Here is a 21143-nt window from a genome sequence, read left to right on the forward strand (position 1 = left end):
AGAAGTAAAAAATTTTTTTTCTCATCTAAATTCATGGACTTACAATTAAGAACTCCAAATTTAGTTCAACCTCTTCATTTTTTGAAACAATTAGGGATCAAGTAAATTCACTCAGGATCATATAGCTGATAAGTATCTGAGGTCAGATTTGAACTCAGGTCTTCCTGACATCAGAGACAGTGTTCTATCCACTGTGCCACCAGCTGCTACCTAAGTGCTTCCTTCTTCCCCTACAAACTCTTAATTTTAAGCAGGAAAAAATAGAGGCCAGAAAAAGATAATAGGATTATTAATTTAGAATTGGAAGAGACCTAGAGGACATCTGGGCCAACCCTATGCTGAGAGATAAAGAAACTGAGATTCAGAGAGGTTTTATGGCTTGCCAAGGGTCACATAACTGGTGTGTCAGAGACAGAATTTGAAGTGAATTGACTAAACCATGCTTTCTCACCAACATGCCTAGAGGTTGAATCAGTGACAGACCAGGAACTTGGGTCTTCTAACATTAAGTCCAGAACTTTTGGTGTACTTTACTCACCTCCAAGCCACTGGGAGAGGAAAATACTAAATTCAGTCCTCTCCTTCATTTTTTTCTTCTTGGTTTTAGCAATGGAGCTAATGGCCCACTGAGACCCAAGACAGAAAAATGGCTACAGTCTGGGGTATCTTTTGGGGTTAGGATTCTGGCTCTTCAGAAAGGAGTATGGGGTAAGGGCAAGTTTCAGAGCAGATGCTCCTTTACGTGTTTCCTCTCCTGAAAGAGATTGAACCAGGCCAGGGAAAGCAGTTGGTTTAGGGCTAGTCCTGGGAGCTATAGGAGGTGAAGCGCCCCCAGTAGTGACTTTTCTTTTTTTTTTTTTTCTCAATGGTATTTTGTTTTTCCAAATATATTTTAAAATGTTTTTCAACATTTGTTTTTGTAAGACTTTGTGTTCCAAATTTTTCTCTCTCCCTTCCTTACATTCCCCTCCCAAGGCAGTAAGAAATCTGATATAGATTAAATGTGTGCAATTCTTTTAAACATATTTACATATTTATCATGTTGTATAAGAAAAAAATCAGATCAAAAGGGAAAAAAGCCATGAAAGAAAATCAAACAATAACAACAATAAAAAATTGAAAAGACTGTTTCATATTTAGTCTCCATAATTCTCTCTCTGAATATCAATGACATTTTTCATCCAAAGTTTATTGGAATTGTGGGGGCTTTTTTCTAAGGTCTTTACCTCTTCACAATTTCTTGTTAGGTTTCTCCTTTTAACCTCCATCTTTAACATCCAGTCCTTACCCTTCTCAGAGACCCTTTTCTCCAGGGCTTGCTGTTGATCCTCTAGGTGATTCTCACTAAATGGGAAAAGTCTGGATTTCTCCCATAAAAACTCTTTTCATGCTACTGAGAACACGGAGAGAGGGCTGAGGAGGGCCAGGCAGGAAGAAGGGCCACTGGGCAATGTTAATGATTACCAAGGAGAAAAGTGGAGGCAAGGAACCAAAGTCTGTATAGCTCAGAGTTCCGCAGTGCAAGTCAGGACCAACATCTACAAGAGCTGGGCCCGTACTTCAGGTATGACATGGATATACAAAGGGGATTGATGATCACCTTTTTGTCTGGTCAAGAGGGTCATGGGAGAATTCATGGAAACTGGCTCCCCAAACCCTAGACTTTTAGAGGATAACTGGACAGTAATGGTAGAGAATGTGGTAGGTGGGATGAGGGAGGGTGAGCTGTCTGGGGCAGGAGGAGTTGTGGGTGATATCTGGACAGAGACTGATTCTGGCTTTAGACTTACAAATATGATACCACAGGGCCATAGGCTGCTGTTTCTGGGAGGCCTGGAGGCAGGGCCTTCCTATAGTAAGCTTTCATGACTCTACAGGTGTCTTATGGTTTTGTTCTTTAGTAATTGCTCTTTTCCACCTTTGCCCTGCCCATAGTTCTTTATCAGTTCCTTCCTTCATCAAGGAACTTAGGGAACATAAGGAGCAGGATGGAGCCATAGAAATGATAATAGATAGGAATTTAGAGAAGCAGGTGCTATTTTTGCCATTTATGAGGATGACTTTGAGCAAATAACTTTATTTTTCTAGATCTCAGTTTACTCAGCTGTAAAATGAGTGAATAAGATCAGTGGTTCTCAAAATGTGGTCCAGGGCTCCTAGGAATCCCTGAGACCCTTTCAGGGAATCTTTTGTCAAAACTCTTTTTATAATAATATTAAGACATTTTAATTTTGAAAATGTTAACACTGACATGTTTGGATATATAAACATACATAACAAAAGCTGTTTGATGGTATCTACAATAATTTTTGCATGACTATATAATATAAAGTGATCCTGAGACTAAAAAGTTTGAAAACCTTTGGACTAGAGGATTCTTAAGATTTCTTCCTATAAATGACTGTGAATTTCACATTTGAGGTGTGGAAGGGATCAGGGAAGAATACTATATGAAATAAATCTCCCATTTCTATAATACTTTAGGGATTACAAAATGTTTTCATCATAACCACTCTGCAAAATAATTGAAGTAGTTGTGATCATCATCCCCTCTTTAAAAATGAGGAAATATGCTCAGAGAGGAATAGGGCTTTCCCAGGATCACACCATTGCTAATGGACCATGACTCAGACTGGCACATTTTCCTCGCTACCAAACATTAAGGAGTGGGCAAGAATCAGTTTGAGATGTCCCCGTGATAGTGATAAGGGGATCCCGAAACATCCAGGATAGTTGGGATCTTGTTTGGTTCTGTCTTTCATCATAAGGTTGATGGTCAAAGAATTATATAACACAACAGATAGAATATAGAAACCTGGTGTTCTAGGGGACATGCCTCTGAGTGCTCTAAGAGAACTGTGGTAGGGCAGCATGGGATAGAGCAACAGCTATGGAATCAGGAGGACCTGAGTTCTAATGCAGACTCAGACACTTAATACGTTTTAGCTGTGTGACTATGGGCAAGTCACTTAATCCCACCTGCCACCAAAGAGAGAGGAATGGGGAGAGAAAGAAGAGGAGGAGAGAGAGAAAGGGGGGGGGAGAGAAGGGGAGAGAAAGAAAGAGGGAAGGTGAGAGAGAAAGAGAGAGAGAAACTGTGATATTAGTAATATTTTCCCTGCAAATATGTTAAATATGAAATCCAATCTGAATCAGAAATATTCATTAAGCATCATAGTAGTTTTCAGGGGGAATATTGGCCATATTTCTTTTATTTTATTCTAAAATTTTCCTGAGTTCCCTTTTATCCCAATTGTTCAAGATCACACAGCAGTTTATTAGAGTAAGGCTTTGAAATAGGGTCTTCTAATTTCTTAGCTAAGATTCTTTCTAATTCATTACATTTGCCTCTCTATTTCTGAGTCTTCCATTTTGGAGTGGATAATAAGACATGAGTTGTTACCAGAAGGCAGGTGAAACCTGTGTTTGAATCCTACTATCTGGGTAATCAAAGGCAGGTCATTTCCCCTTCTCTATTCTTTGGTTTTCCTCAACTGTAAAATGGGGGCAAGAGATAGGGTTTCAAAGGTCTCTTTTTATTCTAAAATCCTTTTCATCCTCTGGAAATTTGAAGTTGAAGAACTTAATGCAGGAAATGGGGAAGCTTGAGGGAGAGTATGAATAAGGATGATGTTGAAATGGGGCTGAGGTCTGCAGAGAATGCCCAAGATCTGGCACTGATCTTAAAAATTGTCAAGTTTCTTCACTAGAAGACAACATCTTGGCTTGCTTGAATGGATGCCATCCCCACAGGCAGAGCCTCTCTCCTGGTTTTTGACTCTCCTTGTCCCATAGTAAGGTTTATCAGGAAATCCAGGTTCCATCTTTGGCAAGAAGCCTTTCCTAGCCCTCCTTAGAACTTGTCTTCTCTTTGAGATCACCCCCAGGTTATGCTGTCCATCTCTTGTCTGTACAGAACTGTTTGCGTGTTATCTCCCACATTAGAATGTGAGCTTCCTGAGAGTAGAGACTGGGTTTTTGTTTTGCCTTGTTTTGTATCCCTGACACTTAGCATAATGCCTTGCATATAGTTGGTGCTTAATAAATACTAGTTGTTTAATTAACAGACAGCAGAGAAGGCATGGTCCTCTTGAGCTAATGGTCATCTTGAACTATTTGGGCTAGGTCTCCTCAAACTCCTCATTATTTCAGGATCTGAAGAGACCTAGCCCAGAGATTTCTATGGCTCAGGAATATATGGTCCTGGACTTTCTGGACTTTGGTAGCAGTGGTAGAAAAGCCTGTGAGTTTGAATGGTTAGAGGCCCCTGAGTAGGGGAGTGGCAGCTTTCTGTTTACAATTGCTGTTATTTTACAGCATTGAGGGCTATAAATTACTGTCCTTCCCAAAGGAGAAAAACGATATTATTCAGGTGACTTGAAGTTGATGTACAACTGTCCTCATTAGCCAGACTCTGAGTTAAAAGTTTTTAAGGTCCCAGTAGACCCATTATTCCAGATTAAAGTACCCCATATTGGTGAGTGATACGCCTCAGGGGTAAGGTTCCAGGCTTTACTTTCTCTCAGCACTGAGTCCTGACTTGGAGAGTAGGATAGGATCTGAGGAAGCTAATTTTCTTCCCTAAACTGTGAACCTTTCCATTCATTCTTTCATTGATTTATTCAGTCATCCAATAAGAAAATTATTATTGGTCATTTCAATTTAACAGTTAATAGGTACGATGATGTGCTGTGCTAAATTATGGGATACAAAGGTGAAAAGAAAAGAAACAAAATAAAACAAAAATGAAACAAAACGAAACAATTGGAAATAAAGTAGATGTTCATTATTTGGGAAATGATCAAATGAATTGTGATACAGGAATATAAGGGAATAGAACTATACTGTAAGAAATGATGAATATAATGAATAGAGACAAGTATGAATTTGCAAGATCTGATGCAAAGGTAAATAAACAGAGCCAATAAAACAACATACATTTTAACATTGTAACAACAATATACGTGCAGAGAACAAGTTTAAATAATCAAAAGTGAAATTTAGAAAATTACAAAAACTGATGCTAAGTGAGATGAGCAGAACCAGGAGATCATTATACACTTCGACAACGATATTGTATGAGGACATATTTTGATGGAAGTGGATTTCTTTGACAAAGAGACCTGAGTTTCAATTGATAAATGACAGACAAAAGCAGCTACACCCAAAGAAAGAACACTGGGAAACGAATGTGAACTATCTGCATTTTTGTTTTTCTTCCCGGGTTATTTATACCTTCTGAATCCAATTCTCCCTATGCAACAAGAGAACTGTTCGGTTCTGCAAACATATATTGTATCTAGGATATACTGCAACATATCCAACATATAAAGGACTGCTTGCCATCTAGGGGAGGGGGTGGAGGGAGGAAGGGAAAAAAAATTGAAATAGAAACGAGTGTCAATATAAAGTAATTATTAAATAAAAATTAAAAAAAAAAGAAAATTACAAAAGATAAGTATGACCCTAAAGAAGACATATGAGAAAATAATTCCCCCACTCCTTTACAGAGGTGGGAAGTTCACAAGTATAGTTATAATTTTTGTTGGCATGTGGTTGAGCGAAACAGCTTACAACAATTGTCTTTATTTCTTCTCCATTTGTTGTGCATTTTAAAACTTTTGTTATGGATAATATAGTTTTTCTTTTTTAAATCAGATTATCTACTAGCTTATCTATTTTTATTGGCTTAAAAAGAAATTATTACTTGTAACTTTTTTTGCTTTCAATTTTATTAATTTTTTATTTTCAGAATTTCTATTTTTGTGTTTAGTGGCCTTAAATTTTTTTTAGTTCATAACCAATTAATTGATCTATTTCTTTTTTTGCTCAAAGTGTTTAGTAATATAGATTTTCCTCTAAGACTATTTCGACTGGGGATGCTGTCTTATTTATCTCAGATTCCCCCGTAAGACTCAGTACAATGTATTTCACAAAGTGATTTGTTAAATGAATGTGTGAATAAATGAAGTGAGTGAATGAATATAAAAGAGACCTGTGCATTAGAAAAAAATTTTCTGGCAACATGTGCAAGATTGAATAATGCAGTAACACTAGTTTGGAGACTGTTCTAATATTTCCGATATGATATGTTGAAGGTCCCAGAAAGAGTAAAGACACAGAGTTTGAAAGGAGGTAAACGAAACGTACTTAGCAACTGATAGAATTATCAGAGGGCAAGGGCAAGTTAGCCAATAAGCAATTATTAAGCACCTACTATGTGGAAGGCACTGTGCTAAATTCTGGAACTATAAAGACAGGCAAAAGATAGTCCCTGCCCAAGGAAAGACAATGAGATCACTTGGAGTATGTTAAGTTTGTGTAGGATATTGACAGCAAAATCCACTGAATTTTAGGCTTTGGATCTCTTAGATCACTTTTGGTGGAGTGGTAGGGACAGAGTCAAATTTCAAAGGGATAAGTATTTGCTGGTTAAGAAATGAAAGTAAATGCTTTAGGCAAATATTTAAAAAAAAACTCTTAAAAAGAATTTCATTTTTTTTTCTCTTTTGGTGTTATTAATGTTTTTGATTTGACAATTTAGTTATTTTCATATATATCAATCTTCCTGCCCATAAGTCTTCCCATATGGAAAACAACATCCAAGTGAATAAAACCAACTGATATAGCAACTAGGTATACAATCAGTCAATAAGCATTTAGTAAGAGTTTATTATAGGCCAAATACTGTGCTAAGCCTAGTATTCTGGAATATAAATACAAGCTAAAAGCTACCTTCAATGCTAATTTTCTAATAAGGAAGATAACTCATAAAAGAAAATTTTAAAATGTGTGAGAGGATCAAGGTGCTTGGTGTATTGGGAAGGGGAACATGGTAGAAAAAGTCTGAAATGAAGCCTGGTGAGAAGTAAAGACATAATTGGTCTGGGTATTCTTCTTAGTTGAAGGAACAGTCCAACAGTCTGATCCAATCAAAAGGAGAGACAGAAGAGTCCTTTGGAGTATGAATTTTAGAGTTGTAGTGATCCTCAAGGTTAAGAATTTTCTGGAGGGATTCATGTATGGACAGGCAATTGATGCTTCCAGAACTGCAGAATCCCAATATGTTTTTTCTTTTCTCTGGACATTCTCATGCTCCCTAAGCACACCATTTCTTCTGGGGTAGATTTCTTAGTTGGACTCTTAGATTTCTTTTCTTTTCTTTTCCTTTCTTTTTTTTAATGGCTTAGCTCCCAACTAGCAGGACTAATTCTTTATTGAATCACTATCTGGCTCTCTTTGTACTGCTAGGGGTCACATTCCTTGGAACTGCTTTCACTCACTGAGTTCCTCTTTGATGTGCCATCTCTTAGAGAATGAGTAGTTCCTATGCAATATTGAGGAAGAGAAAGAAGAAATTCCCTTCCTCTGCTCATCTGATAGAAAACCAATATAAAAGGCTAAAAGCAATTCTCTCTCAGGAGTTGGGATCTTCTCTAGCCGACTATCCTCTAGAGTGGAGAAAGTCACATTCTTTGAAGATGGACCAACTCCAAAGATGGCAAGCTAGCTTTTCAAAGACTATCTTACCCCTGGTCAGTCCAATTCCATTAAATAGCATTTAACATTCATATCCTATTATCTCTTACTAGTCCCTACTAGAATATCCTAGTGAAGAGATCATTTTATTTCTATTTGTGTTTTCAGTGCCTGGCACAGTGCTTGCCTCGTAAGAGATTCTTAATAAATGCTTACTGAATGAATGAATGAAAGAAAAAAATTCTAATGTTCACATTTGTCATTTATTTTTAATTTTAAAAAATTTTTATATTTTTATTAAAGCTTTTTAATTTTCAAAAATTATGTATGGATAATTTTTCAACATCAACCCTTGTAAAACCTTGCTTTCCAATTCCCTCTCCTATCCCCTCCCCACCCCCGCCCGCCATTTTCCCAACCCCCTCCCCTAGATGGCAAGTAATCCAATATATGTTAAACATGGTAAAAAAATGTTAATTCCAATATATGCATACATATTTATACAATTATCTTGCTGCACAAGAAAGAACAAATCAAAAAGGAAAAAATGATAAAGAAAATAAAATGCAAGCAAACAACAAAAAGAGTGAGAATGCTATGTTGTGATCCATACTCAGTTCTCACAGTCCTCTCTCTAGATGTAGATGGCTCTCTTCATCACAAGATCATTGAAACTGGTATTTGTCATTTCTTGTGTTGCCATGATATTGCATTACATTCATGTACCACAATTTATCGAGTTATTCTGCAATCAATGGATACTTGTTTGTTTTTAGTTTTTTTTCTACCAAAAATATAGTGTTATAGATACTTTTGTGTGCACAGAACCTTTCTTTTTGTTTTTGGATACCTTGAGATATGTGTTTGGGAGTGAGATCTTTGGATCAAAGGTTAAATAACTTAATCACTTTCCTCAAAAATTCCATGTTATTTTCCAGAGTGATTGAATCAATCTACAACCTCCTGTAGTGTGTTTTAATTTTCCTGTGTTCTTATAATTCCTCTACATTAATTCCATCTCTTGTTATCTTTGTTAATTTGCAAAATGTAAATTAAAACCTCAGTTGTAATTTGATTTTTTCTTATTATTAATAATTTGAAACATTTTTGAATGACGGTATTTTAAAATTCTTTTGAAAACCATTTTTGTATCTCTGTTGACTGTTTATCTGTTAGTAATGGCTTTATGTTACATTATTCTAAAATCTACATATTTTAGATAGTAGATTTTTATTAGAGATATCTAATGTGAAGATTTTTCTTATTGATAATTTCTCTTCTTATCTTAGCTATATGATTTTGTTAGCGCAAAATCTCTTTAGTTTTATATAATAGAAATTGTCTTTTTTATCTTTCAATTAACTTTATCCATTGTTTTGTTCAGAATTCTACTTTACTGACTAATTCTGTTCTTCAATGTTTAAAAAAGTATGACACCTTTTATATTTAAGTTGAAGAGGCATAGTTGGACTTTATTGTGGTATATCATATAAAATGATAGTTTAGACTCCCTCTCCTCTCCCTCAAAAAAAGACACTAAATCTTTAAACTAATTTTGGTGGTATTTCCATTTTAATTATATTGGCATGATCCATCCTTGAACAATGATTGTCCTACAATTATTTGTCTTCTTTTATTTGTTGTGATAGACAATCCTACTAAACCTCCCTTATCAATTCACTATCCCACTCTCCCCCTCCCTCCTAACACCTCATAGTTCCCCATCCCCCAACTCAGCTGGAAACCTTGCCTTATATTTTTAAAAAATTGAGGCCATTTTCTGTGAGCTCCCTTTTCTCCTCCTTTGATAAGAATGACAATGAGCTAACATTTGTATAGCTTTTACTCCTTGTCAGGCACTGTGATAGATGCTTTGAAATAGAATTTCATTTGATTCTCACAGTAGCACTGGGAAGCAGATGCTATTATTACCCTCATTTTTCTGATGAAGAAACTAAGGCAAATAGAGGTAAATAGATTTGACCAGAATCACACAGCTAGGAAGTGTGAAACCAGAATTAAACTCATTTTCCTTACTCCCCTTCTGGTACTCTATCCACTGTAGCATCTAGGTTACCTCACCTCTTCCTCATCTCTTATCACATGTCTTATGTCATTATTTCCTCCTTTATCCCTGCCTCATGTGATGAAATTGCCTTACTCTTTACCAAAGCTAATCCTTCTACTTGTTCAAGAGATCCTATATCATCCCAATCTCTCCAACAGATTGCCCTTCTGTTATCTCCATTCTTTTGTTTATTTTCAAGCTTTCTCTCTCCATTAGCTCATTTTCTACTGCCTACAAACATGCTCCTGTCTCTTCATCCTGAAAAAAAACCTGTCACTTGATCCTTCTAATCCCCCTAGCTATTGTCCTATTTTCTTCCCTTTGTAGCTAAACTCTAAAAACTTCTTTACAATAAGTACCTGGACTTTCTCTCCTCCAGATATCGTCTTAACCTCTTACAAATGGGCTTCAAACCTTACTTCTCTCTCTATAGTTACCAGTGACCTCTTAGTTGCCAAATCCAATGACTTTTTCTTGGTCTTATTCTCTTTGACTTCTGTGACTTTTGACATTATTGATTACTCTCTTTTTGATATTCTCTTCTCTCTAGATTTTCAGGACACTATTCTCCTCTGGTTCTCTTCCTATCTCTCTGACTTTACCATCTTTGTCTTCTTTGCTGGATCCTCTTCTAGATCATGCCCTCTAATTCTAGGTGTCCCTAAGAATTAATTCTGTCCTGCGTCTTCTTTTCTTCTCCCTCTATCTTATTTCATTTGGTGAGCTTATCAGTTCTTCTGAATTAAATTATCACCTCTATTCTGATGATTCTCAAATCTATTTATCCTGCTTTATATACTCTGCAGACCTTTGGATTTTCCTCTCCAACTGCTTTTCAGAAATCTCAAAGAATGTCAGTAGAGATTTTAAACTCAATATATCCCAAGCCAAACTCATCATTTTCCCCCAAAATCTTACTTTTCCTATCACTGTTAGAAAGCAACAACATCAACTGGACAGTTAAAAAGAAAAAAAAGATAGAAAAAGGGAGGGAGGGAGGGAGGAAGGAAGGAAAGAAGGAAGGAAGGAAGGAAGGAAGAAAGAAAGAAAGAAAGAAAAAGAAAGAAAGAAAAGAAAGAAAGAAGAAAGAAAGAAAAAAAAGAAAGAAAGAAGAAAGAAAGAAAAAGAAAGCAAGAAAGGAAAAAAGAAAGAAAGAAATATCCTGAGTTTCTCAGGTTCAAAATCTAGGAACCATGCTCCTCAGTATCTTTCTTTCTCTGCTCCTCCCCTACCATATCCAAGCTATTGCCAAAGCCTATTGATTTTACCTTTGTAACATCTCTTGAATACTACTCCTCTCCCCAATTCTCTCCTCTGGCACTACCACCATTTTAGTGCAAGCCCTCATTACCTCACATTTGGAATATTGTAATAACCTGCTAGTGGGTCAGTTTATTTCAAGTCTCTTCCTGATTCAATCCATTCTTCATTCAGCCACTAAAGTGTTTTTCCTAAAACTCATCCATTTACTCAATAAACTCCAAGTAAAAATAAAATAAGTGACTCCCATTGCCTCCAAGATCAAATGCAAAATGCTCTGTTTTGCGTTCAAAGTCCTTCACAACCTATCCCCCTCTTATCTTCCCAGTCTTACATCTTACTTTTTCATATGTTGCTCTTTGATCCTGTAACTTTGGCTGTTCCACAAACAAGATACTACTTCTCTTAGCATTTTTAAAAAATGTTTTCCATGACTAGAATACTCTTCCTCCTCTGATCTGCCTACTGATCCCACTAACTTCCTTTAAATACTGGTTTTTACTTCTTTTACTGCTAGTTTTCTCCAAATCCCTCTTAATTCCAATGCCTTCCTTCTGTTATTTCCTATTTATCCTGTATTTAACTTAATTTGTATAAATTTGTATATTGTCTCCCAAGGAAACTTCTGAGGGCAAGGATTGTCTTATACTTCCTTTTGTATTTTCAGCCCATAGCTCATTGCCCGATACATAAAAGGCAGTTAATAAATGTTAATTGACCAATTTATGATAATTTAATTATATATGTTTTGACTATGACTTAGTCATAGATTCATTGATTCAGAGTAAGTTTGAATAGAATTTCTTTTATTATTTACTTTTGATTTTTGTCATTGCTGTTTAGAAAAAAGCCAGTAGTTGTAGATTTATTTTATACTTAGTCTTTAATTTGGTGACTGAATAAAGAATGCACTGGAGTGGAAAGTATCTTGTGGCAGGCCTACCAAATAGCAAACTATTTGTAATAGTCCAGGTGTGAGATGATGAAAGCTTGCACTAGAATGGTGGTATATCAGAGGAGAGAAGAGTCTATTTTCAAGAGATATTGCAAAAGTCAAATTAATAGACTTCCACAACAGATTAGATATGAGGTGAAAGAGACAGGGAGGAGAACTGGGTGGTGTCCTTGACCATAATAGTGAAGCTTTTTTAAGGAGAGAGAGATTAGGGAAAAGATAATGAGTTTGATTTTTGGATATATTGAGTTTAATATATCCATTGACATCCAGTTTGAGAGAAATTAAAAAATGCTTCTTGAGAAATGAAGGAATGAATGAATTTCGTCTGCTTCCATGGGTTCAGTTATCTGCTGTAGGTTCTAATCCAGTGGTCCTCAACTATTGTTCTCCTTCTCCTTATCCTATTAAAAATGATTAAGGATCTGTCCAAAGAGTTTTTGTTTATGTGGGTTATAGTTATAGATATTGACCACATTAAAAATAAAAACCAATTATGAATTTGTAGATTCTCTGAAAGGATTTCAGAGATTCTGAGGATGCTCTGGACCAGACTTTGAGAACCACTGTATCTCTTTTCAGAATTTTGTTCCTGCTTTTTTCATTGTTGGACATTTCCATCTTGATGTCTCAACATGTCCATGTAATTCATTATTTTCCCCTCTAAATTAATCTTTTCCAAACTTCTCTATTTCTCTTGAGAGTGCCATTGTCCTTCTAGTTAACATTGTCCTAGCCTCATAATCATAATCATCAATCAAATTCAATCATTTGTCAAATCCAATAGATTTGTGTTACACAGTGTCTTGAATTCATTTTCTTCTCTCTGTTCCTATAATTACCAACCTGATTCAAGGTCTCATTACCTCTTATTGGGTTTCCTGAGCCAGGTCCAGCTCAAGTTTGTCCAGTGGTCCAGATATGAGATTGAAATAAAATGAAACACCTTTAGACCATATAACATTAAATAAAAAGTTATTTTTATATATTGAACAAGAAAAATGTCTATGAATGTTGATACTTCCATATACAAGGGCCAGGAAATTAGAATACTATAAAACTATGAATCCATAAATTAAAATTTTTATTTTTAAATATATTTCAACAATGTACATTACATTTAATATACATTAAAGTTATAGTGAATAGATAAAGAGTTGGTCTGAGAATTGGAAGACCTGGGTTTCAAATCATCTCTGATACATTCTGATTATGTGGTCCAGGGAAAAATAAGTGCTCTTAGTGCTTTGAAATTCTCTAAGACTATAAGCTGCAGAAAAAGTGCTGACCTAAATTTTCAGGAGTTTCCTTTTCTGAGGAAATATATCAATACCTATACCAATACATTTCAGGTATAGGTTCTATCCCTAACACTGTATTAAATTTAAAGTGACAGCATTGTACTGCTCCTGATATTCCTTTTATTCTCTTCTTGTATATTAACAGTATGTTCTGAATGAGCTTCTTCCTCCTTTTCCTCCTCTTTTTATTTTTCTTCCTCCTCCTCCTTCTTTCCCATGCATATAATATATATATGTATACACATAATAATATGTATATTTGCATATCTGTATATATGTGTATATATTTACATGAAAGAAAGAAAACAAACATTTGTTAAATTCCAGGAACTTTGCAAAGTTCTTTAAAAATATTATTTCATCTAATCCTCAGAACAACCATGAGAAATAGGTGCTGTTTTGATCTCTACTTTACAGTTGAAGAAATTAAGGTAAAGAGAGGTTAAGTGACTTGATCAGAATCAACAGCTAGTAAGTATTTGAGACTAGATTTGAACTTAGGTCTCTCTGACTCTATTGTGTTATCCATTGTGTTATCAAATTCCTCCTTAAGGGCTGAGATTGTTTCATTTTTTTTGTCTTTTATTCTCAGTACCTAGCAGAATACCTGGTACATAAGTGCTAATTTAAAATTTTTTATTTTTATTTTTAATTACAAATTATCTCATTCCATCCATATCCTCACCCATTCACTGAGATGGTAAGAAATATCATCCTACCTATGAAATCATACAAATCATCTATGTTAAAAAAAAAAGCAAGAAAAATAAAAGAAAAATATGTTTCAATCTGCATTCTAAGTTCACCAATTCTCTATCTGGAGGTAAATAATATATTTTATTATAAATTATGGTGGCTCACTACATTGATCAAAGTTATTAATCCTTTCCTTGTTTATCTTTACAATATGACTGTTATTGTGAAAATTGTTCTCCTGGTTATGTTCACTTTACTCATCATTAATTCATATATGTCTTCCAATTTTTCTGAAATAATTTCCTTCATGATTTCTTATAGCACTATAGTATTCCATCACATTCACATACCATAACTTGTTCAGCCAGTTCCCAATTGTTAGGCATCTCCTCAGTTTCCAATTCTTTGCTACCACAAAAGAGCTGCTATACATATTTTTGAACAGATATGTCCTTTACCTTTGGTTTCCTTATGGCATCTTTGTTGGATCAAAGTTTATGCACAGTTGTATAGCCCTCTGAGCACAAATCCAAATTAAATTCCAGAGTGGATGGACCAGTTCTTAACTCTACCAATAGGGTATTACTTACTTTGCTACATTTTTTCTAGCACTTGTCATTTTTCTTTCCTGTCATCTTAACCAAACTAATGAGTGTGAGATGGGCCTCAGCCCTGTTGTAATTTGTATTTCTCTACTTATTAGTGATTTAGAGAATTTTCTGATATGACTATTGATAGATTTAATTTCTTCTGTTCAAAACTACTTATTCATATCCTTTGAGCATTTATCAGTTGGAGATTGCTTCTTATTTTTTAAAAATAAATTTGTTTCAGTTCTCATATATTTGAGAAATGAGAGCTTTATCAGAGGAACCCTGTAAATCTCCTACCCTTGTTTTCCTAATTTTCTTTTAACTTTGACTTCATTGATTTTGTTTGTACAACTTAAAAAAAAAAAAACTTCACATGAACAAGATTTATACCATTTAAGATTTTTAAAACAGTTCTATTATTTCTTATGCCTTCAAGTGTTTTAAATAGGAATGGGTGTTGAATTCTGTCAAAAAGCTTTTTATGTATCTATTAATATATCATATGATTTTTTTGTTTTCTTATAATAATATAGTCAATTTTGCTTACAGTTTTCCAAATATTGAACCAGCCTTATATTTCTTGTATAAATTCAATCTGACCATAGTATAAAATCTTTGTGATATGTTGTTATAATCTCTTTGCTAGTATTTTATTTGAAATATTTTCATCAATATTCATTAAGGAAATTGGTCTTAAGTTTTCTTTCCTGTTTTTCTCTTTCTTGTTTGGGTATTGAAACCATATTTTTTTCATAGAAGAAATTAGATAATTTACTTATTTTTTTAGCTGTTTATATGGTATTGGTATTAATTGATCTTTAAATGTTTGGTAGAGTTCTCTTATAAATCCATCTTGCCTTGTAAAAAAATTAGGGAATGTTCAATTTCTTTTTTCCAAGATAGGGCTATTTATGTGTTCTATTTCTTGTTCTGTTAACCTGGGCAATTAGTATTTTAGAAATATTCATGTTTCAATTAGATTATCAGTTTTATTAGAATACAGTTGGTTAAAATAGTTCCTAAAAGTTGGTTCAATTTTATTCTTATTAGTGATACATTCATTCTTTTCAATTTTGTTACTAGTATTTTTTTTCTTTTTTTGGTAAAAAATAAAATTCTTCTTTATTTTTGAGAAACAAATGAGGTTAAATGACTAGCTCAGGGTTACATAGCTAGCAAATGTAAAGTGTCTGAGGTCAGATTTTAATTCAGGTCTTCCTAACTCTAGGGCCAGTGGATAGAAATCCACTAGCTGCTCCATAAAAAAAATAAAATTAACCATTGGCTTAATATATTTTATTTTTTCTCATAAAACTAACTCCTTGCTTTATTTATTTGTTATTTTTTTTACTTTTCATTTTTATTAATTTCTCCTTTGATTTTTGAGAGTTCTATTTAATGGGAATTTAATTGGGGATTTTTTATTTGTTATTTTTCTAGTTGTTGTTTTTTAGTTGCATACCCAGTTAGATGATCTATTCTTTCTTTCTTTTGTTAATATAAGAATTTAGAGATTGAAGTTTCCCCCTAACTATTGCTCTGGCTGCATCTCACAATTTTTGGTATATTGTCTCATCATTGTCATTATCTTTTATGAAATTATTGTTTCTATGACTCGTCCTTTAACTCATTTATTTTTTAAGATTAGATTACTTAGTTTGTAATTAGCTTTTAATATGTGCTTTACAGGTTCTTTAATGTAGGTAATTTTATTGCATTATAATTCAAAAGGGGCATATTTTTGCTTTTCTACATTTGTGAGGTTTTTATGTCCTAATATATGGTCAATTTTTGTGAGGATGCCATGTACAGCTTAGAAATATGCACGTTTCTTTCTATTCCCATTCTTCATAAATCCATATTATCTAACTTTTCTAAAATTCTATTCCTCTCCTTAGTTTATTTCTTGTATATTTTGTGAAATCCAGACCTGGAAGGAATTACTTGAGGTCTACCACTAACACATTTTTACCAAATACTTCCTTCTGCAAATCATTTAATATTTCCTTCAAGAATTTGGTTGCTATACTATTTGGTACATATAGCTCCAATACTCTTATTATTTCATTACTTGTGTCATATTTTTAGCAATATGTAGTTTCCATGATTATCTCTTTTAATTAAATCCATTTATTTTGGTTTTGTCTGAGATCATGGTTGCTATCCTAACTTTTTTTTTTAACTTCTGCTGAAGCATAATAGATTTGGCACTAGCTCCTTATTTTAACACTGTGAGTGGCTTTCAAGAGTTTCTTATAAACTATATATTTCTTGATTCTGGTTTTGAATCCATTCTACTATCCTTTTTTTATGGACAAATTCATCCCATTCCCAGTCACAGTTATGATTGTTAACTCTATATTTTTCACTGTCTTATTCTCTTCTATTTATCCTTCTCTTTTTTACCCTGACTCTGCTTCAACATTTTATTGTTTCTGATCACTGCCTCCCTTAATCTACCTTCCCTCATGTCTCTCCTCCTTTCTCTTAGCTCCTACCCCTCCTACTTCTCTGTTGCTTAATATGAATTTCTTTTTTTAAGGCTGTATTTTTTTATTAAAGCTTTTTATTTACAAGACATATGCATGGATAATTTTTCAAAATTGATCCTTGCAAAACCTTCTTTTCCAAAATTTCCCCTCCTTCTAATTTCTAATGTCATTCACTGTGAGTCTATACATGTAAGAATGTGTATGTATGTACACACATATAAAGTAACATGTGTGTATACATGTACATGTATACACACTCCCTTCTTTCCTTAAACCAGTTCAAATGTTATATGAGAGTAAGATCCAAGCATTGTCTTCTCTCCCCTTTCCCCTCCATTATAAACACTCTTCCTATATGCGTTTTATGTAAGATAATTTTCCCCTTCTTTCTTTTCCTTCCCTTTTTCTCATTGCACCCTTCTTTCTCACCCTTGCATTCTTTTTTAAAATAGTATCTTATTTTCCCAAACACATGAAAAGATAATTTTCAACATTCATCTAAAGCAAAATCTTTTGTTCCAAATTTTTCTCCCTCTACTCCCCTCTCCCCCTCCCCCCCATAGCAAGCAATCCAATATAGGTTAAACATTTGCAATTCTTGTAAACATATTTCCATATTTGTCACTTGCATTATTTTTTCTTTTTTAAAAGCTTTTTATTTTCAAAGCATATGCATAGTTTTTAACATTCACCCTTGGAAAATCTTGTGTTCCAAATTTTTTCTCCCTCCCTTCCCCCCACACTTTCCCCTAGATGACAAGTAATCCAGTATATGTTAAACATGTGCAATTCTTTTATACATATTTCCACAATTACTATTGCATTCTTCTTTTGAGAAAAATATAATTCGCCATTCTATCCCAATTTAATTGACTCACATTCAGGCCTTCTAAGTAGACTCTTTCTAACTGTCTTAATAATAATGTTCTTAGTGGTTCCATGTATCATCTTCCAATATTAGAATATAAACAGTTTAACCTTAGGTCCCTGTAGATTTCTCATGTTTTCCTCTTTTTCTTTAAGTCTTGGGTTTAGATATTATATTTTCTATTTATCTCTTGTTTTTTCATCAGGAATGCTTGAAACTCCTATGTTTCATTAAATATATTTTTTCTTCTTATATGATTTTACTTAGTTTTGCTGGGGTTATTATATATATATACATATATATAATATAAGGATATTCTTAGTTATATATATATATAAGGATATTCTTAGTTATATATATGTATATACATACATATATGTATATACATATATATATAATATAATATAAGGATATTCTTAGTTACAATCCTAGCTCTTTTGCCTTCTGGAACATTATATTCCTCTGGTCCTTTATAGTGATAAGTGCTAAACTTATGCTAAACCTGACTATAGTTCCATGATATTTAAATGATCTCTTTCTGATACTTGTAGTATTTTTTCTTTGACCTAAGAATCCTAGGTTTGGTTATAATATTCCTGGGAGTTTTCATTTTGAAATTTCTTTCAGGAAGTAAGTGGTAGATTCTTTCAGTTTCTACTTTCCTTTCTAGCTCTAGGATATATAGGCAGTTTTTCCTTTGTAATTTATTGAAATATGTCTAGATTTTTTCTTCATCATGATTTCCAAGTACTATAAAAATGCTTAAATTATGTCTCCTGATTTATATTCTAGGTCAGTTGTTTTTCTGATGAGATAATTCACATTTTATTTTATTTTTTCATTCTTTTGATTTCATTTTATTATTTCTTGATTTCTTATGGAGTTATTAGCTTCCAATTGACTAATTCTAATTTTTAAGGTGTTATTTTCTTTAATATTTTTGTGCTTTTTTCTAAGATGTTAATTTTATTTTCATAATTTTCTTGCACAGCACTCATTTCTTTTTTCAGTTTTTTTTTTATCGCTCTTATTTGATTTTTAAAATCCTTTCCCCCATGTTTTAAAGATATTTCTTTAGCTCCTCTAGGGAAGGAGAAGGGGATGACTGGCCTGGCTTGGTCTTTATATCCTTCTGTTGTTTTCATTGATATATCCAGGGATCTAGGGACCTATACATTTTTTGTGCTTCCATAGTGGTATGATCCAAGGAAAGGTCTTATTATTGTCCTCCTAGGGCATATATCAATATATAGCTTATAGACAGGTATGTAGAGAGAACTTGGCAAGAATACTAAACTATTTCTGCCATCTTGACTCTACCCTATTTCTAGGAGATGCAAAATTGATATTTCATTGAATTGAAGAGGTGAGCAAGGATTTTCTTTGGACTTTGTAGTGGAATTCACTTAACAAAAAAAACATATTTTTAAAATCATGAAAAAGATGCAGCAGAGATAGTGTTATTTCATTTGGGCACAGACCCCTTAGCTACTGGAGGTAAAGAGGTTTAGGGGAAAGACAATGGTCAAAATTGAGTGAATGTGTCTTTAGGAATAGGGTGTGGGTATCCAGCCGAGGGCGTTTTGTTCTCAGTGGTAGAATTGGGATCAGAAGAAGGAATTTTATTTGGATGGTTATATAGAAATCTTTTCTTTTCTGCAGGGAGTCCCCAGGACAGGATGGCCTGGAGCCTGCTGGTGCTTCTGCCCTGTCTCTTGGTCTCTGGTAGGAATTCCCCCCCTCTCCCCTTCTTTTTCCTCACCCTTTGTGATTGGTGGTATACTGATGCCTGAAGATCTTGCTCTCCCACTGGTATTCTCTATGGAGTCCCTGAAAGTCAGTGTCAAGCCTGGGAAAGTTTTCCTGTGGGGTCCAAAATCACTAGAGCCCAGCCCTCTAAGGACCTTCTGGGAGGGATATCATTATTGCCCTGGGTTTATGGAATTGCCCCCTAGAGTATGAACTTCTTCCTAGAGCCTCCACTTCCAAATAATGGGCCCAGGCCCATGCCCAGACTATAATGGACAGGAAAGACTGTTGTTCTTCCCAGCAAGAGAGTGTGTCAAAGCTAGGACTGGGAAGATTGTTTTTGGAAGCTGATGCTTATGAAGTTATGTCAGAATTAGGAATAGGGTTGGAGGATAGATTTGTAAAATCATAATTTAGAGAAAGCTCAGGGAGCAAGGCTGATGAGAGGGCAGCATTATGATCAGAACTGAAGTTTGGGATTTCTGGAGACTAGGGATAAGGGTGAGGGGCTGGGACTGAGAGTGGTTGGAATGAGAACTCAGGGTGGGTACCAGAATAAGGGGAAGGGCAGGGGGCTGAGATTTGAGCATTCTGAAATTAGGCTTAGAGCTTAGAGCCAGACTCAAGGTTGGAGATGGAGTCTTGGGAAGCAAGGTCTCAGGTCACAGGGCTCGGGGCTCAAGACTCAAGTGTTGCCTTTGCAGTGCATGGGAACAAAGCTCCAAGTTTCACCAGTAACATGACTGTAGCTCGCCTGCCTGAGGACCTGCGTTTGGGTGAGTACCTGTTATGTTAAGATGGATGGATTGGCCCAGGGCACAGGAATATAACAAAGGGCTGAAATTATCCCACAAGACAAGGGACAGCGCTGCGACTCCATGTCCATTTGTGCCTGCACCGTTGACTATAAATCATCCTTGCTCCTCAGATGCTAAATAGTAGTAGACTTATTTCTCAAAAGACCTTAAAAATTATCTGGCTCAACTCTCATTTTACAGATCGGGAAATTGAGGCCATTGGGAAAGGACTTGCCTAAAATCCTTGGATTATCTGTCTCTCTAGCTCTTCTTTGGGCTATCATGAAAAGAAAAACTTATGTTTTTCAGTTTGGGAATTTTTAAAGATCATTTCCAAATGTGTTCCTCCAGGTACCTGTCCCTGAAACCTTTTCATGAGGGGACTCCTGTGGAAGGGCATAACTAAGGGCCTGAGTTAACTAAGAGTTTTTATGTTGATCTCTGCTCTGGTCCTCTGTGATTCCATAAAGGAGTCAAGATGGGGGCAGTGGAAAGAGCACCAGAATAAAAAGCCCATGACCTATGTTCATTTCTTTGCTATGCTACTATGCTGCTATACCATAATTTGCTATACTGCCATATACTCACTGTGTCATCTTGAATAAATTGGTTCCCATCTTTAGGCCTCATTTTCTGTCCTATAAAAATTAGGAGGTTAGACCCAAATCTAGGGCACTAAATGATGCCTAAAGCACTTTCCACCTCTGACATTTTGTGTCCCAGAGTCCCTTATGACTCTACTAGCCTATATTATTTATTCTAATATTGTATTAAATCATCAAGCAACACACACTTAATAAGTGCCTATTCTCAAGTTGTACCTAGCTCTGACATTCTAGAATCTGTTGACCTCCAAAGTACTTCTTAACCCTAATAAACTATGAA

The 21143-nt window shown here is 34.7% G+C and overlaps 1 protein-coding gene across 1 annotated transcript in view; it reads left to right on the forward strand.

The window, feature by feature from the left end:
* The first annotated feature begins 1535 nt into the window (after nt 1–1535).
* Nucleotides 1536–21143, forward strand: part of CDHR2 (cadherin related family member 2) — a 52838-nt gene continuing 33230 nt past the window's right edge. The window contains exons 1-3 of the mRNA XM_051979001.1: nt 1536–1564; nt 19375–19437; nt 20166–20237. Of these exons, the coding sequence (XP_051834961.1) occupies nt 19392–19437; nt 20166–20237 (118 nt within the window). The 5' untranslated portion in view covers nt 1536–1564; nt 19375–19391. The remainder of the gene's footprint in view (nt 1565–19374; nt 19438–20165; nt 20238–21143) is intronic.

This window comes from Antechinus flavipes, chromosome 2 (genome assembly GCF_016432865.1).
Source record: "Antechinus flavipes isolate AdamAnt ecotype Samford, QLD, Australia chromosome 2, AdamAnt_v2, whole genome shotgun sequence".
Classification (NCBI taxonomy): Eukaryota; Metazoa; Chordata; class Mammalia; order Dasyuromorphia; family Dasyuridae; genus Antechinus; species Antechinus flavipes.